Source organism: Drosophila subpulchrella, chromosome 3L, assembly GCF_014743375.2.
Source record: "Drosophila subpulchrella strain 33 F10 #4 breed RU33 chromosome 3L, RU_Dsub_v1.1 Primary Assembly, whole genome shotgun sequence".
Classification (NCBI taxonomy): Eukaryota; Metazoa; Arthropoda; class Insecta; order Diptera; family Drosophilidae; genus Drosophila; species Drosophila subpulchrella.
Window position 1 is genome coordinate 13,682,333 of NC_050612.1, and position 25,897 is coordinate 13,708,229.

Below are 25,897 nucleotides of genomic sequence, written 5' to 3' on the forward strand. Positions count from 1 at the left end.
ATAAATAAAAAAGATATCAACAAAAATAAAGTCCGCCCTAAATTTAATCCACTTATCAAATAATCTCTTCTTGGGAACTACTTCCATTTATTTACCACTTGAGTCACAGGACAATCTCTTTTAATTTTTTTTTGTTACGTCAATAATTTGAGCAACAATCACAATAATAACTTCAGAGATAATGGTATTGAATAAATCAAATAACATGAAAACTAAATTCCGTATATAGTACATCGAGTGAGTAAATGAATTCAATTTCTAGACATGATAATCAACGCTTACTTGACAAAATTTTGTGCAATGCACACCATTAATTAATTGATACGATCAGCAGAGTTAGGAGTAACCCACTTAAGAGCGGTAAGATGGTGGAACTACCACCACCTGGTATAATGATGGGGATATAGGGGCCACTAATGCCACCATCGCCATCGCCGCCTTCATCGGGAATTTCTGGAATTTCCATTTCGGCGTTGGTGAACAAATATTGCTGGATGTACGAGGAACCCAAAATTGATGTATACTCCGGCTTATAGTTGTAGATTAAAGTCCTGGCCTGTTCCGTGGCATTCTCAAAGCTCTGATTACTCTTTCTAGCCTCGCTCACAAAGAAATCGGCGAAGAATTGACCACTTAACACAGCAGCTGCGGTGTGGGGAATACTCGTCTTGGTAAACTCATACAACGGCTTCTCCGGATGGAATTGTACTCCATAGAAGGGGTACTTTTTGTGCTCCATAGTGGAAATGAACTCTTTGCCATTCAAGTCACGATTTAAGGAAATAACCCTCCAGGTCTCGTTTAGCAGATCCCTTTCAAAGTCCTTTTCCGTATAGCAATACTGATGCCAATGATAAGTTACATTCTCCTTGATCATAGTCGTTACAACATCATCACTAATGTTGGCAAATAGTCGGCTCTTGTTGTAGTCTAGGTGAAAGTAAATACTTTTAGAATGTGCAACTAGGATATGTTATATATTTTGAGTCATACCTTTTTTAAACTCCATTGGCAGGGCGATTCCCTTTCCCTGGCAGTCAATCCGGTGTTCAGTGCCATTGGCCAGTTTGTAAACCAACAGTTCCATACCAAGACAGGTTCCCCAAACCGGCATAAAGATTCCCTGTTCATTTTGTTCGATGGCCAACTGGATAAGATGTTCGCCTGCATCGGCATAACCATTGCTCTGATTAAACCAAGTGGCTCCGCCGGGCAACAAAACTCTGTCAAAACATTAATAAATTTAGTTGCGGGAAGTTCCTTGAATTTGTATTTATACTTGCCCATTTATCTTGTACATGAGATCTTCATAGTAGCTGCGATTGCGACCGATCCTGTCGAGGGTTTAAGAAAATTGTTTATTAATTGATTTCATGTAATCTTATCAATACAGCGCATTTTCGGTCATGTACTATAGATATAGGTGTATTCATACACCTGAATAGTTGATGCCACCCTATATAGCTTATCTTGGCTTGGTGAAATTGTGTGGCCACGATAAGATCTTTCAATCTGTCTGCTCACTCACCAAATCGGCACAACTCGGGCTCCAGCTCCTTCCAGATACTTCACATACGAGGCGGCTATATAGCTGGTCTTGTTGTCGAAGTGCCGTGAGATCAATCCATCGGTGTAAACCTCCTGTGTGAGAACCCCTATGATGGGTGTAGAGATGTCTGCCGAGGCGATCAGCAGAGATCCAATGAAAATCAGCAGGCTGGGCAAGAGTTTCTGCATTTTTGTAGGATCGTTCTTCTAGATAATTCTTCCTAAGTCTTTATTAAGAGTTTCTTAATCCAAAGATAAATGTATTTCTCTTTAAGTGATTTGTTATTCTCTTTAAATAGTTTGAATTGCAAGATTTCGGCTTTAAGATATTATACTATTTGAAATATAAATTAATATTTAAAATTTAATTTTTATCTAGATAAGCTTTTCCATACGTTGAAATATATTTTGTATTTACAAATATTTCCTTTTGGTGATAAGAGGTATTTTTAGGTTTTGTTTATAGTTTCTAAGAGGTATTCCTGCTTAAAAGCGTTTCACAAGTATTTGGTATCTATAGCCACCTCCTTTATCAAAATAAATCTTTAGTTTCCGAAGTGTTCGTTCGTTTTACATATACCTTATCAGGTGGTATTGATTATTTCAGACGTAATTCCTCTGTAATAAATTAAACCGGAGGTTAGTTCCTTGGTTTTGCTGCACTTGTCCGGCCTCCAGAAAAATTTCCCAGCCAGAAGTCTTGGCTATTCCAATCGCAGTCACCAGTTAATAAGAACTGTCCGCTGGGGCAACAAGCGATTCAAATTTATATAAACCGTGCCGACTTTTCCGCCTATACACATGTCTCCTGGTCTGTGTGAGTGGGCATGAGTTTGCTATATGACGATGTATTCGTTTCTAGGTTCTTCAGGGGGTCTCCCCCTGGCAACTTGAGTCCAACAGATAGTGCAGCGATTAATTGATTACATTATTTCCAAAGTGTTAACCGTGGCACATGTGGTGCTCGATGGAAAAGGGGGAAATACGCCTAGGGATCCCATCGAAATCTGGATAAAAACCTGTTCTAGTCATTTGGACACTAATTAAGTAATTGCATCGACCAGAAATGCTGTATCGCGATTTTTATTCACATTATAAAACAAACGAAGTCAGTGTTTTTGTTTACTTAACAGCTGATAGATAGCAACTGGTGGACTTGTGTGCGTGATCAGAACCGATTGGCAGATCGATTAATGATTACTCAGCTGCCCAGCAAACTTTGCAGCTTCTGTTTGATGCTGTTCTGAATACTCAGGAGGTACTTCATCTCCACAAGACAACCCTTGACTCCTTGAAGGTCTTTCTTTTCGAACAGGGAGTTTAACTTCTGGGCCATTCCCTCCAGTTCCTTGATGAGTAGGGCATTTAAGTCCTCCAGAGTTTTGGTGTCCTCTGCATCCTCCACCTCTTCATTCCGTTCCATCATGGCCATTAGGAATTCCTTGTTTAAGGCGCTATTATCCTGGGGCATTTGCTCACCCTCCAGTTGGAGGAGGTACTGACCACGTTCTATGGGTGTGGCAAGGGTCTTGTAGGCCTTGTTAATCAGGGAACTCCAATCCGCGGAGTTGGTTTGCTCGCGGGAAGTTCTGGAAATCCAAAGATTATAAATTTTGATTGAGTTATAATACTTAGTACTATACCCACTTATTACTATATTTATCAGGATGCACTATGGTCTGCAACTGACGAAAACTTTTGGTCAACTTCTGAGACTCCAATGAAAACTGGGTGGGAAAGCTCAGCAGTTTGAAGTAATTCTACAAGACCTAATGGTTAAGTAAATTAAAGAAATTTGGAATATATACTCACTATTCCTGCATTAACATCCTGCAAATGTCCACAGTCTGAACATATCATATTCTGTCTTAAGGCCGATTTGTTTTGGCAATTCCAACAAGCCGGTGAGGACTCAACTGAAAATTGTCGTACTTCAGGCAAACGAAAACGTTGAAATGGCACTACATTTTTGGCAATTGGCGAATAATTGGTTGCCTTCACAGCGCTTTTAAAGCAAGTAATTACACCTCGCATATTAAACACTTAATTTAACTATTGTATGCACAATCGAAACCTTTTAAAATTACACAAGCTGACAATAACAATGAACAGCTGTTTGAAAACTAGTGTGGCAACCCTCTTAAAATAGGGTTGTAGGGTTTAGAAATTATTGCATTATGCTTACTTTACTTTTAAATATGTTAAATGTTTTTTTTTAAATAAATATTTAACAATAATAATAATAAAATAGTTAAACAGAAAACGAATATTTACAAACGAAATCAACTTTACGTAAACCCTCTTTAAAAAAGACCTACAAAGTAAATTCAATCGTACAAACCTTAGTTAAACCCACAGTTTTATGTACATAAGTATAAATTTATTCCAGGACGTGGCTTATAAACTAGGATTCAGGTGGCATATCCTTGAGTTACATGGAGTCTTTGCGGTAAGCGCGATAGCTGTTCATCTCGTTGGGAAAGGTTTTGTACAATTCCAGCAGCAGGTTTGACTTGAACTTCTTGAGGCTCTCGATCTTGCCCTTAACCTCCTCGTTTTTGGCCAGGGCCTTTTCCACGCAATCCTTGGTGTACAGCTGGGGATTCTTATCCTGGTCGATGTAGTCGAAGAACACTTCGAAAGGCACATAGACGTCCTGCACTTGGGAACGGAGCTTGTCGATTTCCTGGAGGCCGGTTACCAAGCTGTTGCTGAAGATGAATGTTTATTAGTATACAAAAACATATATCTTAGCAATAATTTATCTACAAATACATATATCTTAGCAATAATTGATCTATTTCTTACATCTTTTGGTTGAGAACGTTTTGACCCTGTGGCTGAAAATCGCTGACAATGATGCGGATCTGGCGCACATTCTCGATGAACATCTCCAACTGGGTCTCAAGGTTCTCCAAAGGAGCAGACATTTTTAATGATGTTTGGCAGTTCCTGTTCCTTGTATTTCCTTTATTTGTTTGTTTTTCCTCGGTGATATTTTAGTTTTCTTCTCCGTTCTTCTTCTTCTACAAAACACCGAAAGACCAGGGCTGCTGTAACGCATTTATGAGTATTGGATTTATCGATAAAATTAACATACTACGGTCACACTGCTTGACGCACACTTTTTTGTTAAAAAGTGTGATTTAATTTTTATACAAGCAAAAAACTCCAGAATTACTTAATTTACTGCCATAAATATATTAAAATTAAAAAGTCAGAATGTCGGATGGTGATTTAGATGCCTTACGCGCCCAGCGCATGTCCCAAATGCAGTCGCAATTTGTAAGTAAAGTATTTTGATAGGATCCAAACCGGCTAGATTCCTCTAGGGAATTCTATAAATAACCATAACTTAGAGAAAATATTATATACTAAAATTAAAAAATAATTAAAGCATTTTAAAATGTTTAGATTTGGATACCTTGATAATTTTGAATTCTTTATAAGAGAGTTCTGAAAGCCCCTATGAGTCATCTTGTAGGTCTGAGACACCTGTTCCTTTAAATCGCTATCCTTCAATGACCTTTCACCCTTTTCTCCATTTTTAGGGCGGCGGCGGTGGCAATGATGCGGAAAAACAACAAGCCCAGCAGGAGCAGATGCGCGCCCAGGAGGAGATGAAGCACTCGATATTATCTCAAGTTCTGGACCAGCAGGCCAGGGCAAGACGTGAGTGCATTGAACCCTTCTAGACCTGATAAAAACTCACTAAGGATCACTTTCTCTATTCCACAGTGAACACCCTCAAAGTCAGCAAGCCGGAGAAGGCGCAAATGTTCGAGAACATGGTCATCCGCATGGCCCAGATGGGTCAGGTGCGTGGAAAACTCGATGATGCCCAGTTTGTGAGCATCCTCGAGAGCGTCAATGCCCAGATGCCGCAGGCCAAATCCTCCGTGAAGTACGATCGCCGTCGGGCGGCCATCGACAGCGATGATGACGAGGACTACGGCTGCTGATCCATACGAAATCCCGCCCAGCTTATACATTAAGATACCCCCGCTCTTCGCATCCGCTAAATCATGTTTATTACTTTTACTAACTTAAAACGATAAAAAAAGAGAACCAGACGCACGAATGCGGATTTCTTTGTGTCAAATGGCGGATCCTTAAGCGGTTTGGAAGTTCTCGCCCAGCGGATATAGGACTAGATTTGGCTTACATTTATATACGGTAGAAAAGTTGATCTAGGGGATGGGAGCGGGACCTGCTACGACTCCTCATGTGAGATTTTCTTAATTTCGTACTCCTTTTGGTTTGCTATCATTTTAATCTTTGTTTTAGGTTCCAATGACCTTCCTTGGAAATTCACTTCGAGATCATCTTATTTACCTTCTCCATCAGGCATTCCCTCCTATTCTTTTACTCCTTTTTCTCGTGATCTTCATCAGAATCCTCTTCAGTGACCAAACAATCGCCACAGAAAATGGAGTACATAATGAGCGAGAGGAATCCCAGCGGCAGGCCGAAGATAACAGTGGTCAGCACTGGATTTCCCAGCCACATATCCCTTAGAGCTCTTCGAACCTCGAAAAGAGCACGATTCAAACGCACGAAATACGTGTCTCCTCCATAGGCAACCGCACTCTCGTTGCTGATGGATTCCAGGAACAGATGCAGTGCCTGCGGGGTCATCTGCATGGGATCATCGTCGGGTATGAAGTGGTGTTGGGTGCTCGAATTAATGGCTATCAAATGCGGCGTAGGCAGCTGGTCCAGAATGATGGAATGTGCGATGGATGGCTCACCGATCTAAAATGTAAACCTTCCATTAGTTTATACAAGACAATATGATATATCGCTTACCCATCCGAATTGGAACTTCTCGTGATATCGCGCCCTGTGTTTCCTTATCACGCCCTCGACCATGTCCCGGAACTCCAGCTCATGGGTGGCTATCTGATTGAGCTTATCCTCCTGCACCACAGCCAGAACCAGATACTTGTTCGTCTTCAGCAGCTGATGGATGTTGAATCGCGTGACCTTCGGGAAGAGCGTGAACCTCTCCACGTTGACCCACTGGAAAACGGTTTCGTTCACTTCATTGGGGTCCATTTCATGGGCCAAGTGCCCGTGCGGATAGAAATGGTGCTGCTCCTCCTTGTAGACTATAACCGCTGGCAGTTTCTCAAAGTCAAAGTGCTGGGCAGCAATATCCTCGCTGGTGGCGTAGAAGAATCCATGCTCCTGATAACCCTCGGCGGCAGCATAGTAAGTGTCCCACACCACACCCTCCTGCTGGCCCACGAAGATAAAGAAGATCGTATGGGATCCCTTTAGCATGTCCACACTCTCCGTTCGCGTCACCAGCTGAACTGGAGGACCAGACATCCTCAGGGCATAGTCCACCAGTTCATCACGACCACGATCTCCGTTGTAGGTGAACTCCATGTTGCCCTTGATGAACATGATGGTGGGGTAGCCACGAACCTGTAAGATAGGATGCATTTAAGATGTTTCTGGTTACATCTTGGTGAAAATCCCACCTTGAACTCCTTCGCTGCCGCCGGATACTTGGTGCAATCCAGGCGACCCACACGCACATTGGTGGCATGAAGTGCTTGGGCCACCAGGGCAAAGATGGGCTCCGTTTTCTTGCAGTAGCCACACCATGGAGCGTAGAACAGAACAAGCCACTGGCCCTCGTGTCTCACATCGATGAATCGGTCACTGAGTTCCAGAACCCTCGAGGAAATCGCCGTTGAGCCCAAGGTCACAAGGAGAGCTGTCGAATAGGTTAATAATTAAGTATTGTCTGGGAAATCCCTCCTTATTTATTTACCACTGAGGAGGCAGAAGGTCCACCCAGAAGTTGGCGACATCTTTGCAACTGATTTTATTTGAACTCCCAAGTGTGAATCTATCGCTTCTCCTCTGCTATATCATGCTTTATGATCTCTTATTTGTTCTTTAACTTAATTTAATTAGTTGATTGGTTTAATTTTCAACTGGAAATTATTTTCCTTCAAACCGCTACAACAACAAAAGAAATCATTTGCGAAAAACCACCCCCGCCTTTAGAGAGACCACTTGCTAGAGGTATTAAAATACTGAATTTTAATGATAAGATACAAGATAAACTTTAACCCCTTGCCTTACTTTAAAAAGTTAAAACACAGATATTTTTAAAATAAAGCCTATAATAAATTTAAACCTTGATTTTAAAGTCTTTTCTATAATTTAGTAGCATTCCCTTGTAATTATTACGCTAAGTGTAATCCACCTTTTTGATTAAAATATTCTATGGAAATAGTTTATTTTTTGAAAAAAATTAGTATTAGTATATATTATACAATATTTATTTTTGATTTATTAGTATTTAACAGCGGCAGCATAAAGGTTAATCTAGTATATTTTTCAGCAGCACTCGCGGTTTGTTTACTTCGCGCATTCGACCATCTGGCAACTCTACGGCACACACGTGCAACTTCAGAGGAATTTCGATTCAGTTTTTATTTATTAATTTTACGCGATTTAATAATTGTTTTACTATAATACAATGAAAAATAATGCCAAGAAGGAACCCCAGGAAGGGGGGGAGGGCAAGCATCGGTTGCACAATGTTCGCTTCTACACGATGAAACCGACTGCCATTGTCAGTATGGCCTACAGTAAGACGAGCAAGTGCCTTGCTTTGAGTCGGTAAAATATATAAAAAACAAATGATAAACTAAAGATTATGCAGATTTCTAACAATTACACTCCCCTCCAGTCACGTACCCGTTATACAGCTGTGGAACTTGAGGCACACCCCCTATTTGGATCAGGTAATCCACCTGCCGCCCGATTCGCCAGCGGAGTCTTTAGCTTGGGCGGGAAATCGTCTGTTTTCCGTGGATCTTACGGGCAAACTGATCGAGTGGGATCTGACAAACCTAAAGCCACGTCACGAGCACTCGCCCACCGGCAATGCCCTCTGGAGTCTCGACGTTAACCCCGCTGAAACGGAAATAGCCGTGGGTTCCGAGGAGGGACACATCAACCTCCTGAGCATCGAAAATGACGAAATCACCTATAAATCCCTTTTTACCAAACAAAGCGGTCGCGTTCTCTGCATTAAATTCGATAAGACAGGAACGAAACTAGTGACCGGCACCGAGGGATTTGTTCACATCTGGAATGTCCTTAAAGGAACCACGCTACACACCATGACTCTTTCCGACAACAATGTGATTGTCTGGTCCCTTCAGGTCCTGTCCGATAATACGATTATTGCCGGCGATTCGGCGGGATTTGTGACGGTTTGGAATGCAGAAAATGCCACACAGATCGATTCCACACGAGTTCTGGATAAAAACGTATTTGCCCTGGCTGTAAATGAAACGGAGGATCGATTGGTCTGCAGCGGAATGCAGCCACCGCTCATCCGGCTTTTCAACAAGACCCAGATTAAGCGGGAGGAATCCACCAGCGAGCGTTGGATCAAGTTTCTGCAGCGCGATGCCCACAAACACTATGTGAAATCCCTGGTGGTTATACGTGATAAGATTTTCTCCGGAGGCTTGGATGGTATATTGACTATTACTTCCAGCCATAAGATGCGGGGAAAAATGTCGCAGCATGCTCCCTTCCTCAAGGGATGCGTTGCCTCATTGGCTATCACGGAAAAGCTTTTGCTCCTACGTTATCCCAGAAGCTTGCACCTGTGGCGCTTGGGCTCTGCGGCTTCGCAAGACAAGGATAAGATAACAGGATGGGGACAGCCACTTGGTACTTCGGAGGAACTTCTTTTGGAGCAACCTCCCCAGAAACTTCTTCAATTAAATGTCAAAGGGCCAAACATCACACAAGCTTCAGCCATTTCACCCGATGCAAACTGGATTTGCTACTCTACTTCAGATGAACTTCGTATAAGGCGTTTGCAGAGGAATCCTCTGCAGGTGGAGCGTCTGGTGGGTGATCTCCCCAAGGAACTTCAACCAGCCAGCCACATCATCTTCACTAAGAAGAAAAGACTAGCTTTGCTGCATCCTCAAAACAATCATCTTAGCTGGTTTGACTTGAAAGAAGATAGCGTTATCTTTAAATACAGCGTCGATTTGAGTGATCATTGCAAGAATACCATAAGCCATCTAGTAGTTTCCTCAGGTGGCGATTACCTTGTGGCAGCAACCTCAGACAAGATAATATCGGTTTGGAACCTACATGAGAAGCAGTACAAGCACCTTCTGAATCTGCCAAAACACCAAGCGGGAACAACAGCTTTATCAATGCACGAGGATCATCCTCGTGTGGTGGTGGCCTACGCCAATGGCCAGATAGTGGAGTACGATCTGGTCAATCGGAAATTTACCTGTGAAACTAAACGGTACCTGATACCGGACACCCGGCAATATTGCATCAATGGTATCACCTTGGATCCAAGGAATCCCAATGTGTTTCTGGTTCACACAGAAACAAACTTGTATGTTTTGGAGAGGAATGACGATTTTGAGCCAAAGGAGGAGCCAGTGGTCGAGAGCAAGACGAAGAAACTATCTAAAGGAAACAGCTCCTCAGTTGCTGTCAATACAAAGAGTTTGAGCCTTAAGACGCAGCTACCTCGGCAGGTAAGATTGGGAGTTACTTGAAATAATTTTTATTATTTAATCTTAACCAATTTACTCGTATAGTAGTATAAGAGTTGACTGTAAGGGACTAGACATTTTTAACGCTTTTAGCTGCACTAAGTCCTATATTTCACCCATTATTTGCAAACATTTTCTCACCTCTATTTCCTCTTTGGCAGCACCTGGTGCACGTGTCTCGGCTGAGCCCTAACGAACTTGTCAACGTCAGCATTTCGACAAACAATCTGTTGGCCACGCTGCCGCCGCCGTTCCAGCGGAAGAAGTTCGGTGCCTCGTAAACGGATTGCTGGAGGATGACGATGTGGAGGGTCTCCACTTAGGTTTACCCAGTAGTTTCCACTTAGTTACCAAATAAAATCAAAAGTAGAAAACAATGGTGGAATGGATTTTTGCGAAGGCTTGCGCGGCTCTGCATTCGCACGGAAATTTGTCAAATGTATTGCCAAAAATTTGTCTCCGCCATCTCGTCGACGACAACGACGACGACGACGACAATGTCTCCTGGCCCCATTCCCGTGATTTTTTCGCAGAGGGGTCTACGTGGATTGTGCAACATTTCGTTTCGTTTTGTGTCGCCGGCATTTACTGTAATTGTTGTTGCTGTTATTTTTTGGTTTTACACTGTCTAGCCAATGTCTAGACAAGTGCATACCACACAGACAGTCGAAAACACACGCACACAGAGGCGCTGTGCGAGGGGGTTTCGGTGGTCCTGGGGGGCCGTCGATGCACAATTCAACTTTTAGCTCAAAACCTCATTGGCCGGCTGGGTCTGCCATTGTGAACGGTTGGATGGGTGGGTGGATGGGTGCTCTGATTCTGATTCTCGGCAAAAAAAAGTCGGAGTATCCCGCAGCCATATTCGAATGCCAGGAGAGGCTTTTGCTTGGGCTGGGTCATGACCACTTTGGGATCAGAAAGGTGATTAAAACTTTGCATTCGCAACTCGAAGTGGAGTTTCACATCAGATGGATTGCAACACGGTAAATAAAGCGGATCAAAAGTATCAAATAAAAAACAATTTAGAAATTTGTAACAATTGTGGAAATTTATAATCTACTTTACTAATTAGTTAAATGACTTCTGATATTATATGCCTCAAATTTCAAAGTGCTGATAAGGGCTTATGAAATTTATAGATTTTCCTATAACCACATCTTGTATTTTTTTAATATTTATTTCTTAAGAAAGATTTTTATTAAGTATTCAAAATTCGGTTAGCCTTTTCCTTCTTGTTATGTGCATTGCAATGTGCATTTTTCGGCTTTTCCTTTTTTCATACAATTTTTTGACCAGGACGAAAACCCCATACCGTTTTCCCCCTGGGTTCTGTAACTTTTCCCGATCCTGACCATAACCGACCGACTGGCTGACTGCGGTTGCGGGGGCGACAGTTTTCGCCTAGCATAGCGGAGCAAGTGGCGAACAGACATGAATAATGAGTGAATTGAGTGAAATATTCAAACTAAGCACACAAACTGTAAATGCACATATAACGCATACGCAACGTGTGCCAATTTGGCTGGAAACCCCAAACACAAAGCTCCGCCCTTGGGCGCTTTTGTCGGCATTAAAACTCACTTAGCCGTTGAAAGGCGTGGAGTTTGGGGAAAAAGTTATGCAAACTACGCAATGCAAACTACGGGGAAAAGTCGGGCTGCAGTCGAAGGAAGAAGTCGTGAGAGTCTGCCAAAGAAGTCTAGACAGGCAATGGGCGAAACTTTGGCGGTGGCGAAAAAAAGTTTTTCCACATGGGGCTAAAAACCCATTGAAGGTGTGCTGGAGGACGAGATGTTAAGGAACAATGCCTCAAATTGACATTTAATTGGTTTGCAAATTAGCCAAGAAACGGAGCAACAATAGCAGCAATCTTCGCATGGGAATTTGCACCTCAAATGCACTTTTCACCCCCGCATATTCAGGGTTGCAAAACGGTTTCACGAAAGCAATATAATTATATGGTTTTCACCCTTGAGATCGTTATTTTCATACTCAGTATCAGGACAAAAAATTATATATATAAATATTTAGTGGTTTCTTTTTTTGGATTATTAATCAGTATTCAATATTATATATTGTATAAAAATGTATTTTATTTCAATGTAATAAAATATTTATTTTATGAATCAATAAATTCATGTTTTTAAATTCATAAATAAATATTTTCGAATGTTTGCCCACAGTTCCGTACACAAATAATATCTAAATTCTCTTAGTAAAAGATTTTCTATTAAAAAATAAATATTGGTGTAACATTATCCTTAAAAAAAAAATATTAACCCTTTTTTTGAACGTGTTTACTCCTGCTATTTAACATCATCTTTTTAACAGTTGAATGAAATGAAGTAACCTATAAAAGTGTTGTTAAATTAATAAGCCAAAAGGATTAGAATCTAAGATCAATAAACCGAACCGCAAATTCTATTCTAATCCCAATCGGATCTCAAAAATCTCCGTAAATCCTTGTACATTTTAAATCCGCCTGCATCCCTGTTAATTTCGTGTGAAACCCCAACCGATTCAAGGTGCTAATAAACAAGGACTCTTGCGGGCTAAATTACAGCCGCTAATGAATGAAATGGGATAAAGCTTAATTTGCATTTAATAATATTAACGCGTGGGGAGTGCAGGAGACTGCAGGGGGTGCTAATTGAGGCAGGGGCGGGGGCCAAAGGGGGTAAATGCTCGCATCAGCATAAATCGCATGCGGTTGTCATGGAAGTGGGTTGGGGGCAACCAACTCAAGTCTAGACAGGGATCCATGGGATGCAACAGCAATCGACCAGAGGACAATGTAAGGACAAACGTGTCCTGTCTGTCTGCCAGTCGTAGGGGGGTAAAAAGGGGGGTGGAACCCAAGGGGTAACTGCGCTCTTGTCTGAGCCATCGTAACTTTTGGCTCAACACAAAACTTGATTGAATTTTATGCTCGCCAACAACAATGAATGAAAAGCAATGGAGGAAAGCCAGCACTTAATTGGTCTGAAAGAAAACTCTTTGGGAAGCCGCAACAAAAACACAATATTAATGAAAGTGCAGCTGTGCAGCTGTGCAGGTGATGACCACCGCTGAAAGGTCATCTGGGAGCAGGCGGTCTCAAGTGCCAGCGAGCCGGCGGGTTCATAAAAATCCCTTTTATGACCAAATTTGAAATATAAAACGTTTTTGTTTTTTTTTCCCCCGTCTATTTTTGGTCATGATTTTCATTCATTGACACTCAAAACACTTGGGAAAATTTTAAAATGATCGTATTTAATAATGTTTATAAAGCAAAAGTATTACATTTAACATTTTATAGACACGCAGTAGCTATTAAATTATAGTTTTAATAAACGTTGAAGAAAAAATATTAAAATCGGTTGAGATTGATGCCATATCATTAAAAATTAAAAAAATATTTGATATGGAAAGGTATTTTTGAGGGTATTTGAAGATATATAATTTGGAGTACTTATTTTAAGCAAGTTATCAATTCGGAAGTAATGAACATAAAATATGTTAAATAATTAGAATATAATAAAAAAGGTATGAATATCCTTTTAAATTCCATTTTAACCATAATCCGTTTTTCCTAGTTCGCTTCTAAAATTCCGGAAGTCTATTTTCCTAGTGCATCATTGAAGACAGGAAAGCGTTCATTGAATTTTGTCCTTCGCTGAGCTGCCAAAGGACAAATGCACAATAAAGAGAGATACATTGAACGGGGAGTGCACAAGGAGCAAATAAGGAGCAGTGAGGACCTTAGTTGGGGTGCCATTCGCCCGCAGAAACACCAACATTTCCTGGCTCGACTGGCGTAAGTTTTGCAGTTTCATTGCACTCGTCGGCGAGTCGAGTCGAGTGCAATGTCATCCCGCACATCCTGGCGGCCACCCACCGCCCACAATTCACCCCTCCCCCCCCCCTGGAAAATCCTGCCAGGAGTCAACTTGTCAGCCAACTACAATTTACGAGCATTTCACTTCGTTTGCTTCGATTTTCATTGCATACTTTTTGGGGCGGCAAATGAAGAGAGTTGAGCTTGCAGCTCCAGAGCATTTTCCCTCGATTTCGTTGGTGTTTTTGAGTCGGTTGGGAGAGTCCTTGGAAATTGCATTTCATTTCCCGCTGGATTTCACTTAAGACTTAAAGCGTCCCCCCATGATTTTCAGATAGCTTCTCTGTTAGGTCGAGTAACTCTTACATATCTCTGTGGAACTCAACACTGTAATTTTTGCTAGTTAACTTAATTGCTGCTACTGGGTTTGTTACTATTCTTGCTGTTGTTCTTGGTTTTGTTTCCAGATTTATGCATAATCTTCATAATGATGTTAAGCAAGTTTTTGCTGCCCTCGTTGCGGTTTTCCTAGATGTGGTATTTCTGCGGTTTACAGATTTAATGAGGGGGAACATAATAGATATCGAAGGTCGACCCTGAGCTGCTCTTCAAATGGGATTCCCTCTTTTCATGATTAATATATATACGAAACACATTTAAAAGATTAATTTACATTTCTGGATTTTTAAAAATTGTTTTTTCTTATTGGTTTGATGATTTGGTAAGCTTTTATTAAAATTTGTTATACTAGGGCGAATTAGGGATACTCTTTAAACAATAATATATTTTTTACAGTTATGTTTTGTATAATATAAGTAAGGTTTTAAAAAGAGCATTTACAATTTTATTATATTTAAAAAAAAAAAGTGTTCGATCAACTTTTAAATTTTGACAACTTTTTGGTTCCATTTTTGAATTTGAAAAATTAATGCACCGTTTTTTAGTCAAGAAATTTACACAATTAATTTTCAAAGTTTGTTAAATAAAAAAAAATACAAAATAATAAATTAAAAAAAAAAAAAAAATGAAAAAAAGTTACATGCCCCGGGTGAGGCTCGAACTCACGACCTTAAGATTATGAGACTTACGCGCTGCCAACTGCGCCACCGAGGCTCTTGTTGTATTGAGTTTCTAAGCAGTCAATATGAAGTCCTGTTACTTCCCGCAAGAGGATCTAATTTTGAATGCATTTCCAAAGAGGTCCATGATTAAAATTCCCCTTATAAACATCTGAGCTTGGAATAATGTTTTCGTTCAAACATATAGTACAGGGTGTTCCATGCTAAAAATGGCCTATTATAATCGAACCACAGCCACCGCAGCTAGAACAACCAATGCAATCATAAAGTGGCAACCGCACTCGCTTCTCAGCCCCATTGTTGCTGTTGTGTGTGATTTTTGTGTACGCGCTTCGCTTCGCAAGTTGCAACCACAATTTAATTAAGCCAACAGCAACCGCCCAGGAAGGCGGTGGGGTGAGGTGCGGTGGGGCGTGGCCGATGGACGGCGGGCTGGTAGATTGGACAACATTAGCATTGGAAACATTGTTGTTGATGTCAGGGCAATGTGTTTACTTTCTAGCTCAGAACACTCAAAAAAATATGTTAACAATCATTCGATATTGTTTTTTTTTTTTAAATAGTATACCTACTTATTAAAAGATATACAAAATTTTATTGAACGGGATGTTGATTTTTTTAAATATTTTAGATGCTATACATATATTTGTTTTTAATTTTATGTGTTTTTTAAAAACCTGAGATCATAACAAATTTTAAAAATTCAAAAATTAATGTTTAAAAGCCTTGTAAAACAACAGCGAATTCACAATAAAAATCTATCTTAATTTCGACCTTACCCAGCATAAATCAGCATTTCAAGACAGATAATCTCACTTAATGTTTTCTCTAGGTGTACGCCTTGTCCAGAAGTGACCAACTCCAGGCCAGGCTATCACTTTAATAGACACGTTCTTATGTGGCCACCATTTCCTACCCCATCCCTTGGGCCCCACCCCTTTATGGAAAGCCACTCGGCGGCGCCTCCTCGAGTGACCGCAAACAGAAAATGTGGAAAATTACTTGTCGTTGCTTTCCGTTTGTTGTTGTTGTTGTGGTTTGTTCTAGTCGTCAACAGTTCGCCCCTCCCCCCAACCTAACCACCTTTTTTAACCTATTACCATCTCTTTTTTTCACTGCCTTTCCAGCTGGTTGTTGTAATAATTTGATTAAATTGAACGCTTTAAGTGATTTGCATTTTAAATTTCAATCAATATGACGTGACTTCCAGTCGAGGCTGCAACAGCGGGACAGGATGCAACTACCGCCAAGGAAAGAGAGAGGTGAACAGGGTTAGAAAGAGATGGAGCAAGAATATAGAGAGGGACGGAGGAAGTCACTGTCTGGTCAACTGGCGCCAGGATAGCGCTCTAATGATGTACAACCATCAACGGGTTCTCCCCAGGTTCCTGCATCTCTCGTTCTGTCCTTATCTATTCCTTGCCATCTCTCTCTTTCTAGCTCTCTAAAGTTTTTTCTGCAGAAAACCATTAACTCTGTGGAAAACATACAGCAAAAGTTGCGGCCAAAGTCAGGGTCAGTTTTAAGCAAGTTAAAACTAAGTCGGAGCTTAGTTAAACTTGGCATCAATATTGCCATTTTGCATAGCAAAATTTAAGTTTTGGAAAAGTTGGGTGGATATAACAATACATTTAATTCCATTTTATTTTAGGGAATATATTAAAAAATTAGCCTGTATAAGTATGTGTTCTGTTGAAATATTTATTAAAATGTTTATAATGGAAGAAGAAATTTGACCTTTTCTTCGTTTAGGTAAATCAATTTATTTTATACCTGTTCATTATAAGGGAATAACTAAACCAAATTCCCAATCCATGCATTTTGCAATAAAGGGACTTACAATTACCAAACCCTATATAAGCTTGAAATATAATACCCATGCATATTTCCCCCTCCACACTCACATTACGTATACGCACTGATGCGCAACTGCAAAAACTCTATTCATGACTTGATTTGGTTCTTTTATTCCATCAGTAAGCGAGCAATAATAATTGCCAGAAAAGTGCAATAAATATCAAACTCCTTCATCGTTATGTCGTTGGGCTGAACAATAGCAACACCATCAAATTACTGGCAATGCATTCAGAGATCCTTGCCAGTCGAAATATTCTGCTTCTTCGGTTTTAGTTTCGCTGATTGCATTTTCCACGTGAATGTTGATGTGGATGTTGTTGTTGTTGTGCTATTGCATAAAGTGCAGTTCTTTATTGTAATTATGTATTATTGTTGTTAGGAGGCTGGATGGATAGCAGGCTCTGCTGGAACACGGAAAAAATATTTTAAATATTTTTTAAAAAGATTACCTAAAAGCAAACTGGTAAAAAAAATAAAATTGTATAAAAATGTAGATCAAACTTAAATCTATTGAAGTATTATTAAAAAACTTCTTGTTTTAAAAACTATAATGTTTCATGAAAGATCTATAGATCATTCTGCATTATTCCCATTATAGTAAATTAATGTACAAAATACTGATATAACTTTTGAAGACCCTTTCCCAAATCTTTTTTTTTATGATTTTATCATAACCCATATGGGCCAAATCCAGTTTTTGTTAACAATCTTATTTTTGTGCAGTGTATTTTCGTCGTCATCAGCAAGTTTGCTTAGTTTTCTCCCTTGGTTTACTTTTTTGTGTGGCCCGGCATTGTTCTTAGCCAGCCAACGTCGCCGTCTGGCAGTTTCCTGCGCTGCATCTTACAGCAACTTCCTGATTTTCCCGGCCACGCCCCCTTTCCCTGCACCGCCCCGCCGTGCATTATATTTGCCGAAATGCAAAGTCTAAGGACTTTCGTCTGAGTGGATTTTTTGCCTGGCAGCTCCTTCCACGGTTTCATCATCATCATCATCATCAGCAGCAGCAGAACCGGCAGTTTCCTCTTCCTCGCTTTCTTTTTGTTTTCTAATTCATGCAATTTTCACATTGCAAAATCTCCTTTTTTTGGGCCAGGCGTTACTTTTGTGCGGTTCTGCGAGTGGAAGATTTTCAGCGGTCGCTGGCTCATTGTTCTTTTCGCGGGGAGTACGAGATAGGGAGCGAGTGAGTGAGAAGATCGGCTGAGGTTGAGGGCGAGTGAGTCAGATGGGCCTGAAAATAGCCAAGAATCCCCACACATAGACTCCCTTTTGGCGACCCTATCCCCGAGAATAGAGAATCATACTTTACTCCCCTTTATGTATTCGATAATTATAAAAAATTAGTGCCCATTTTTTTTGAAGACTTATAAAATATTTGTTTAGGGTACTTTATTTTTTAAAAAGGTCCCACTCAAAAACATTATTAAAAATAGGTTATAATACTTTAAAAATAATAAAAGTTTAAAAAAAGACGCGGATAAAAAATTAAATTTAAATATAATTTAATTAGGGAAGTTAAATATTAATAGTTCGTACATTTTTAAATATTTCTTTTTTTATTAAAATAAAAGATATGAGAGCATTTTCCATTCGGTTTTACTTGCAACAAAGCTGATATTTGTGTTTTCGCCCTGTTGGCCACCTCTGCCACTGCTCCCCCTCCTCCACTTATTTGTGCAACAATTTTGCAACATTCTTATTCTCTATTTGAATACAAATTATGCTGCTTGTGTCTGCGTTGTTCATCCAACTCTACCCCACTGTTAGAGGGTATTTTTGGAACGGGTTGTTGTTCTTGCCGCCGATTCTGCGTCTCTCCCGATGATAGCGAAATAATGAGCAGGGCCAGACAGTCGGACGGACGGGCAGACAGACGGAGACGGAGACAGTTCTCGATCCTCGAAGAGAAAAACATCACAATGCACAGAAAAAAAAACTATAAGAAATCATACAACATTAAAAAATAACCTATCGAGGATTAAATATATTATATATAATGAAAATAATAAAACTAATATGCCTAACAACATTTTTAAAATGGAATATCCTTTTACTTACTACTCATATCATAAATATTATATCATTTAAATATTCCCCATTTTAGACATTTGAAAATATTTTTATTTGTGTGGCCCTTCAGGGATACGAAATTGTAGAGTGGAGACTTTAAAGTGAAGAGGAATATTGGGGGAAAGGAGTGGCATCACTTTTCACGCTTGATTTTCCTGCGGCCGTTGTTGCAAAAACAGATGAAGAAAATGCTTTTCAATTTATTTTTAAGTACAAAAATAATTTTGCTATTTTCTAGTTCCTTTTTATTTTGTGCCCGCGAACAACAACAAAATGAGCGGTAAAAATAAAAGGCACGCCTGTCGCCGCGTCGGAGTCTCAGGCCGCCCAGCCCCCTTCTATATTCCCGGCCCATGCAGGGATATATATCGTCTATATAGACGCCGGGGCCCGAGTGTGTGAAATATTGGAGACAAACGGGCAGTTTTTATGTTAGCTGCGAAAAAAAATCGCATTTAGTTCAGTGCGGCGCAGGTTGGCGGCTAGATCGGATCGGTAAAAGCTATATGGCCATATGCTATCGGGGATTACGTGTATAAACGTGTTTATCTCAGCAGTAAATTTAAAGTTCACATCAAGTGATTCACATTTTTTTCACTTTTTTTGCAACATTAAAGTATGAAAAACATAATAATTGGATCATAATCAAAATAATACCTATAATCAAAAGAATAAGAGAGAGAGAGGGAGAGAGAAAGTAAGTGAAAGAGAAAGCAAGCCCAAATACTTGGTTGTCATGTGTGAAATTCCTTGATTAGTGTGCTCGATATTCGTGACGTGACACGGGTTCGAAAATCGTGCGTGAAATAGTAAAATAGTGCCGTGATCGGGGATCTCGAGGGGCGATTTGCAGCCGTACTTCCTTCTCTTTTGCTTTGGGAAAACTTTTCCTGGGCCGGAATTCTTCGAATTTACGTTTGCTCAATGTCAAATCGAGCGTTCGACTTTCTGGTATGTACGAGTACGAATATACCCGCTTATCTGGCAAATGCCAATGTTCGCTTTTCGGTGTTTTTATCGATAACAGCCGGCTTTCTGCCGATTACTCGCGAATTCCTGGGTTTTCCCCCATTTCCCCCTTTTCCCCTCTGCTCAATATGTTGAAAATTGAAAATAAAAGACTTCGATTTTGTTTTTGCCGGCACAGAAATAAATACAAGAATGTAGCGTTTTGTTTAAAAATAAACTGGAATGTGTTTGAATTAGATGAAAATGCTTATGTTCAAAGTATTTTGTTGTTGTTTCGGCGTATTGATATGGTTATTTTTATTGCTTTTATTGTTTTATGGTTTTTGGTGTGGTGATTCGCCATTTTCAAAGAGTTTATACAGAGAATTTCAAAGGAACTAATACGAATTTTATTTAATGGTTAGTTTTTTGAGGTCAACGATTTGGGATATTTTATTTTCTAAATATATTTACATATATATTTTTTTTGATAACGATCATATATTTTTAAAGTTCATATATTTGGAAGCTCATGAATTTGAGTTTAAAATACTTACCATTAAGAAGCACAAAAAACATTTATTTTTATGAAGGAGACATTTTATTTGAACTGCCACATTCCCGCGATCTGAGTTTACTTTGTATGGTAATTTCTTTTCATAAAGGCCCGCATTCATACCTTTCATTCCCATCGCATTCAGTCCAGCTGGTGCCACAAAAAAGGCCCAAACAAACTCTGTCTCAAAATGATCTTGACTCACGCGAGCCTTTTGTTTGGGGTCTGCAGTTGGATGGCAGAAAACACTTGTCAGCACTTTATGGCCACATTTCTGGGCTCGTTTTTGTTTTGCACTTTGCATTTCGGATTTGGTCTTCTTTCTTTTTTTTTTTATTAATTATGACTCCGAGTCGGAGATCGTGTTTTTATGGCAAACATAAATTTCGACTTAAGGTCTGAGCCAAAACGAAGTGAGGGAAGGAAAATGAAGAGGCAATCAAATAAATTGCTCCGGCTCAAGAGGGCTCCAAAAAGGGGAAACAGTAGCTGCCGTCGAGGGTCCCCCGATCCCCCGATCCCCCAATCTCCGACCCCCGTTCCGCCGTCTCTGTCTGTCTGTCTGGCCAACGAAAACAGATCAAACACAAACACCACAGCAAAGGTTGCTAATGATTATGATCATGATCGTGTTCATGAGGAGGATATAGCAGGATGATGACGATCTCCTCCGACACTTGAAAGGAATTTCAATAAAGCGAATAAAAATAAGAAAACAACGGACGAACAACAGAATCAGACGGAGATGATGGGGATGGAGTTGATGTTGATGAGGACGATTCGTCTCCACAATGCGATCCATCTTAATGCTTTTGTTGTTTTGTGGCATCAATCTGTCTCAGACACATTGGGGTGCAACATTGTTGTTGCTCTATCAAGACTATGAAAAAAGAAAAGTATCTTAAAGAGATTGGAGCTGATAATAAAGCTGTTCATAAGAAAACATGTATAAGAACTTATTTTGGAACTAAAGTCTTGTAATTCTTTTTGGTTTTCATTTACTATATACAAGCACCCATTATAATATCTTTAATAATAAGTTTTTGGGGCAACACCCTAAACAAAAAAGTCAGTCCACTTCGTAATATTAATATTGTTGATGTTTTTATCTTACAGCTTTTTTTTCATGACTTGCTTGTAGTTTTTTGAAATTTGTTCCTTGTTTATTAAGTTGGGGGAAAAGTAAAGTGCATAACGAAGAAGTTGCCGTCTACCTCGTTCCCTTCTTTGTATTCTTGTTGATCTGCTTTAAATATAGAAGTCCACGATGATGATGATGATGATAATAAAAACGAAGTCGCAAAGAAGTGCAACATAAATTTCTGCAAAATATTACGCATACGCAACGTGCAACAACAACAATGCCGCAGCATTTGTACATATATTATTGTTGTTCGTGTTGCAGTTCTTGGGGTTATTTATGCCCACAGGGCGATGCTCAGACACTGTCTCCTCCTTACGCGCCCCCCTTTCACCGATTCGCTCCCGCCCATGACTCACTGTGTATTTTCGTCGGGGGCTCGGGAGGAATCATTGTGGGACGGTACGGTGGATACTTTGCAGCAGACTTTGGGACAGACTGGCACAAAACAAAAGCAAATGCAGCTAGTAAACGCGACAACAAGAAAAGAAAATAACAAAACACATGAGCCAAGTGGGCGACCACACAGCATAAAAGCACTGCAAGAAAATGTAACGATGTTGAGTTAATTAGGGTAAAATAAATACATAAGATAGGTATGGTTTGTTTCTTAAGCCTAGTACTCAGTTAAACTAAAAAGCCTTCGAAACAAAAATCTCCATACAAAATTTGATTCATGGAATTTTTCGACTGTCCTATGTCTATGGAAATTTTCATTTCGTTGCCTTTTGTGTTAAGGTAAGTGTTAGGTCTTAAACTCTATAGTGTGTATTACCATTTACATGATCTTAAATCAGATACTCAATTAAACTGTGCTTAACATTTTCTTGGCTAATGTATAATAGATATACACATATTGACAAGCCTAAAAAGTTTAAGAACTTCAAAAGATTTATGTTTGCTATTAGTAACTTTTTTAATATTTGTACAAATATTATACCTACGATATGCCTACACAGTGAAATAAATTATAACAATCATTTTAAATATAATTTTTCTCTCCACCAAATTCTCTATAATCGAAAAAAAAGAAAAGAGCTAGAGGAAGGAAAAGATAGATAAAAGATGGCGAACATATTGAAGTAATAGAAAGAATTGATACTGATTGTCACTAAAAGTATCATCATATTTTATCAAATTGGATTCCTATAGAATATATTTCTATAAACTTTTTAAGTAAAATCAATTTTAAATATAAGCAATTTAAGGTACCTAATAAGTTTCATCATAATCAATAACGAATTTAATAAAATGATTTCTTGAACAATGATAAATCCATTTACAATATTTGATAGAATATATAAAGTCATATTATAATTAAAGTATATAAGTACCTTATTTCTATAAAATATTTATTTATATTATTTGATTTTTAAAATGAAGGAAATTTCCTAGAATAACCAATTTTTCTCCTCTATTGCAGGGATAATCACCGCATATTGATCGTGTATTTAGGTCGCAATCGACCATGCGATTTGGGGAATTTCCAAACGAAAGCACGGCGTAAACAATCCGATCGCCGGCGGCGGACGACGCTGTGGCCCCCACGCATGCAGCCAGTGGCGCCGCGGGGGCCCGCTGCACATTGTGGTGGTGCACAGTGGTTCTGGTTGCGATCAGCCTGACGACGCTCCTCCGGCCGGGCTCAGTTTCAGCCTCAGCCCTCGCGGTGCCAATGCCGGGATCGGGGACTCCCCGTCCTCACATCTTGCAGCAGGATCAGCATTCGCTACCATGGTCCTCGGTTATTGGGAAACTAAATCGCTTTAAACCGGGAGAGCAGCTATCCAAAAGCGGTGCCAAGTGTCTGAAATGCCAGACAAGCGTTTCGATACCAAATTCAATATCGAATGCAACTGGAAGCGGCGGCGAAAGTGAAAGTGCAAATGCAAGTGCCAGTCGTGTATATAGTGGTAGTGCAATTTTGTGCAGTGTAAATAGTGCAAATAATACGCGTAAGTTAAATTTAATTCTGAGCAAGTCGCAGCATCAGCAGCAGCAGCGAGGGGAGCAACTCGCTGTTGGCACAAATTTGCAAAATAAATTACCAGCATCGAGTGCGGATTGCCACTTAAGTCCAAGTGCCGAGACAAATATTCGTGCAACCACAAGTCCACCGCGATCCCCGCCCCCCTGTCCGCCGTGTCCATATAGTCATCTTCGTCGTCATCGGCATCGTCATAGCCAGCATCATCATCATCATTATCCCCATCGTGGTTGTCGTTGCCGTTGTCGTTGTCGTTGTCGCGACGTGTTGCAGTCCGCATCCGCATCGCCCGCGTCTATGCTCTTGCCATATCAAATTAATCAACGTGCTACATTGTTGCAGCAATCTGCAGCAGCAACAGCAGCAGCAGCAACAGCAACATCAACTACACATGTGCCCGGGGCAACAACAACATCTCTGCGTGCCGTGGTGCCTCGTATTTATAAACGCAAACGTGATACGGTCCAAACAGCGACCACTGCATCACCTTTGACCCCTCAGCAACAACATCCAACAGTCGCTGCTGCAACATCGGCCACATTCAACACAACAACCACGCGAAGATCGCGACTCGAGTTCATACTTTACACGGAGGTTTACGAAGTAGAGGAGGATTCGATATCCCCCGGCGATACCCATTCAAAAGCATCGAACGTAGGCAGCAGCGAGTCCTTCTTGCAGAAATACGGTGAGTAGGTAATACATATATATAATATTGAAAAACGGATACCATATCTATCTATTGAAAATATTAGGAGAAAATATCACACCTTCCAAAAGTACACAATTCGTCTTTGGGCTTGGTTATAATTCTTATCTATGCATCTAGTAAACTTAATCATCATTTCAAGTTGTATATACACTTGATTATATAAGTTTTTACAAGGACGTTTCTTATAATTTACAAAGGACCTAATGAAAACTGGGATTAAATATTTTATAGAATGGTTCTATAGATCTGAGTAAAAGCCTTTAGTTTTCTGTGTCTTTTAAGATCAAACTTGGGCTATACTACCATGACTCTGATTAATATTGTATTCATTAAACCTCAAAAAATAATAAATATATTTTTTTTAAACTAACCAAGCAATTTTATATTCCTAATGATACTCTCCTAATTCTTCATGCACCAACGTGCTCCTTAGTTCATTCACCTGTCAAAACCAACATCCAAACGCAACAAATGTTCAAAAATAAACGAAGCATACCAATGCCAAAAAAACATACTCCACTTGCATGTCACAATTGTTTAAAAAAAAGTCGGAGAAAGAATAAACAAAGGGACTGAAAATAAACAACGAATCGCAGCAACAATTGCCCTGAAATGTTCCAGTACCAGACATCATATCTGAACATTTTTATGCCTTATGCGATATGGCATTTGTCGTCAGCGAGAAGGAGGCAAAGAATTGGTAGGAGAAAGGGGGATATATGGATATGATGTGGGATTTTTAACACAGCTGGCTGGTTAACATAATTTTCGTGGGCATCTCTTCTTTTTTCCTTTCTTTTTTTTTTTGCAATTCAACGGAAAATAAAGCGAACAACGACGGTAAAACGACAGACTGAGGGAGGGAGAGGGACAGAGAGTGAAAGAGAGAGAGATGGAGATTATGGAGAAGAAGAAAGAATAATGCATCAGCTGTCGAGAATGATAGACAGCATGTTTATCCAGTTTTTAAGATTATACTAAAAGATTTTATTAAAAACTAACTTTAATTATTGGTTACAAAGAGGCTTGATTAGATATATTTACTACCTTTTCAATTTATTTAAAGCAAAAGAATGTTTATTCAATCTTTATACGATCTTTAGATAAAATATATTTATTAAGATTGGAATATAACTTCTTACTACATCTTGTGTCAAAAATCATTCAATTCCTTACCCTTTTTTAGAAATTAGCAAATTTAAGATCAATAAATCTACCCAAAATAAAATATTTTTCAAAATATTACTTCCCAATTTCTGTTACCCATAAACTAGTTAATAATAAACACAAATAAAGTTTAATTACCCATATACCCCTCGATTCTATTCGTACCACTCATAAAAAAAATCGAAAAACAAAAAGTGGGCTGAAAAAAGAAGGCGACAGAAATCAACTTTTTCCAACGAATAAATTTCGAGTTTTCGATAGTCTCGGTCTGCCACAGACAGTGGTCGTGGTCGTCGTTGTTGTCGATGGTTGTTGTTATTATTGTCGTTGTACTCGTCCAGACGGCAAGATCTGGCCATTGGTGGGGCAAGGGGGCGTGGCAGGTCGGTGCGGGGGGCGGAGAGGGACGGGCGGACGAGCGGACGGGGGAACTGGGGCC

General features: G+C 39.8%; 7 protein-coding genes and 1 non-coding gene across 8 annotated transcripts; 3 read left to right on the forward strand and 5 right to left on the reverse strand.

Moving 5' to 3' along the window:
• Window positions 1-60: 60 nt before the first annotated feature.
• LOC119552954 (gamma-glutamyl hydrolase) lies at window positions 61-2,459 on the reverse strand. Its single transcript, XM_037862936.1, has 4 exons — window positions 1,529-2,459; window positions 1,284-1,334; window positions 994-1,223; window positions 61-930 (listed from the first exon to the last, which is right to left on the reverse strand). Exons 1-4 carry the CDS (start codon window positions 1,735-1,737, stop codon window positions 311-313), a joined length of 1,110 nt encoding a protein of 369 aa, XP_037718864.1. The 5' UTR covers window positions 1,738-2,459; the 3' UTR covers window positions 61-310.
• A 156-nt stretch (window positions 2,460-2,615) lies between these two features.
• Window positions 2,616-3,649, reverse strand: LOC119552955 (iron-sulfur cluster co-chaperone protein HscB). The gene is made up of 3 exons (XM_037862938.1): window positions 3,361-3,649; window positions 3,196-3,308; window positions 2,616-3,137 (listed from the first exon to the last, which is right to left on the reverse strand). Exons 1-3 carry the CDS (start codon window positions 3,580-3,582, stop codon window positions 2,750-2,752), a joined length of 723 nt encoding a protein of 240 aa, XP_037718866.1. The 5' UTR covers window positions 3,583-3,649; the 3' UTR covers window positions 2,616-2,749.
• A 257-nt stretch (window positions 3,650-3,906) lies between these two features.
• On the reverse strand, window positions 3,907-4,588 carry LOC119552957 (mediator of RNA polymerase II transcription subunit 10). The gene is made up of 2 exons (XM_037862940.1): window positions 4,357-4,588; window positions 3,907-4,259 (listed from the first exon to the last, which is right to left on the reverse strand). The coding sequence occupies exons 1-2, from the start codon at window positions 4,476-4,478 to the stop codon at window positions 3,980-3,982; spliced, it is 402 nt and encodes a 133-aa protein (XP_037718868.1). The 5' UTR covers window positions 4,479-4,588; the 3' UTR covers window positions 3,907-3,979.
• A 58-nt stretch (window positions 4,589-4,646) lies between these two features.
• LOC119552956 (programmed cell death protein 5) lies at window positions 4,647-5,629 on the forward strand. The gene is made up of 3 exons (XM_037862939.1): window positions 4,647-4,833; window positions 5,100-5,220; window positions 5,287-5,629. The coding sequence occupies exons 1-3, from the start codon at window positions 4,771-4,773 to the stop codon at window positions 5,508-5,510; spliced, it is 408 nt and encodes a 135-aa protein (XP_037718867.1). The 5' UTR covers window positions 4,647-4,770; the 3' UTR covers window positions 5,511-5,629.
• LOC119552953 (protein disulfide-isomerase TMX3) lies at window positions 5,557-7,564 on the reverse strand. The gene is made up of 4 exons (XM_037862935.1): window positions 7,334-7,564; window positions 7,038-7,276; window positions 6,358-6,981; window positions 5,557-6,303 (listed from the first exon to the last, which is right to left on the reverse strand). The coding sequence occupies exons 1-4, from the start codon at window positions 7,371-7,373 to the stop codon at window positions 5,914-5,916; spliced, it is 1,293 nt and encodes a 430-aa protein (XP_037718863.1). The 5' UTR covers window positions 7,374-7,564; the 3' UTR covers window positions 5,557-5,913.
• Window positions 7,565-7,947: 383 nt separating this feature from the next.
• LOC119554754 (U3 small nucleolar RNA-associated protein 4 homolog) lies at window positions 7,948-10,495 on the forward strand. Its single transcript, XM_037865782.1, has 3 exons — window positions 7,948-8,193; window positions 8,264-10,100; window positions 10,280-10,495. The coding sequence occupies exons 1-3, from the start codon at window positions 8,051-8,053 to the stop codon at window positions 10,397-10,399; spliced, it is 2,100 nt and encodes a 699-aa protein (XP_037721710.1). The 5' UTR covers window positions 7,948-8,050; the 3' UTR covers window positions 10,400-10,495.
• Window positions 10,496-14,978: 4,483 nt separating this feature from the next.
• Trnam-cau lies at window positions 14,979-15,051 on the reverse strand. Its single transcript has one exon. It is a non-coding gene; the product is annotated as a tRNA-Met (tRNA).
• Window positions 15,052-19,493: 4,442 nt separating this feature from the next.
• LOC119552807 lies at window positions 19,494-24,275 on the forward strand. The gene is made up of 2 exons (XM_037862644.1): window positions 19,494-19,898; window positions 23,016-24,275. Exon 2 carries the CDS (start codon window positions 23,268-23,270, stop codon window positions 24,273-24,275), a length of 1,008 nt encoding a protein of 335 aa, XP_037718572.1. The 5' UTR covers window positions 19,494-19,898; window positions 23,016-23,267.
• Window positions 24,276-25,897: the final 1,622 nt, after the last annotated feature.

Coding starts and splice junctions, on each gene's coding strand:
- LOC119552953 (XM_037862935.1), bottom strand. CDS start 7,373: ATGTCGCCAACTTCTGGGTGGACCTTCTGCCTCCTCAGTG. Junction 7,277..7,333: donor GACCTTCTGCCTCCTCAGTG/GTAAATAAATAA, acceptor CCTATTCGACAG/CTCTCCTTGTGACCTTGGGC. Junction 6,304..6,357: donor AGAAGTTCCAATTCGGATGG/GTAAGCGATATA, acceptor TTTACATTTTAG/ATCGGTGAGCCATCCATCGC.
- LOC119552957 (XM_037862940.1), bottom strand. CDS start 4,478: ATGTCTGCTCCTTTGGAGAACCTTGAGACCCAGTTGGAGATGTTCATC. Junction 4,260..4,356: donor AACGTTCTCAACCAAAAGAT/GTAAGAAATAGA, acceptor ATTCATCTTCAG/CAACAGCTTGGTAACCGGCC.
- LOC119554754 (XM_037865782.1), top strand. CDS start 8,051: ATGAAAAATAATGCCAAGAAGGAACCCCAGGAAGGGGGGGAGGGCAAG. Junction 8,194..8,263: donor AAGTGCCTTGCTTTGAGTCG/GTAAAATATATA, acceptor ACTCCCCTCCAG/TCACGTACCCGTTATACAGC. Junction 10,101..10,279: donor AGACGCAGCTACCTCGGCAG/GTAAGATTGGGA, acceptor CCTCTTTGGCAG/CACCTGGTGCACGTGTCTCG.
- LOC119552955 (XM_037862938.1), bottom strand. CDS start 3,582: ATGCGAGGTGTAATTACTTGCTTTAAAAGCGCTGTGAAGGCAACCAAT. Junction 3,309..3,360: donor AGGATGTTAATGCAGGAATA/GTGAGTATATAT, acceptor TAGGTCTTGTAG/AATTACTTCAAACTGCTGAG. Junction 3,138..3,195: donor CCTGATAAATATAGTAATAA/GTGGGTATAGTA, acceptor TTGGATTTCCAG/AACTTCCCGCGAGCAAACCA.
- LOC119552807 (XM_037862644.1), top strand. CDS start 23,268: ATGCCGGGATCGGGGACTCCCCGTCCTCACATCTTGCAGCAGGATCAG.
- LOC119552956 (XM_037862939.1), top strand. CDS start 4,771: ATGTCGGATGGTGATTTAGATGCCTTACGCGCCCAGCGCATGTCCCAA. Junction 4,834..5,099: donor CCCAAATGCAGTCGCAATTT/GTAAGTAAAGTA, acceptor CTCCATTTTTAG/GGCGGCGGCGGTGGCAATGA. Junction 5,221..5,286: donor CCAGCAGGCCAGGGCAAGAC/GTGAGTGCATTG, acceptor TCTATTCCACAG/TGAACACCCTCAAAGTCAGC.
- LOC119552954 (XM_037862936.1), bottom strand. CDS start 1,737: ATGCAGAAACTCTTGCCCAGCCTGCTGATTTTCATTGGATCTCTGCTG. Junction 1,335..1,528: donor GCCCGAGTTGTGCCGATTTG/GTGAGTGAGCAG, acceptor AACCCTCGACAG/GATCGGTCGCAATCGCAGCT. Junction 1,224..1,283: donor CTCATGTACAAGATAAATGG/GCAAGTATAAAT, acceptor ATGTTTTGACAG/AGTTTTGTTGCCCGGCGGAG.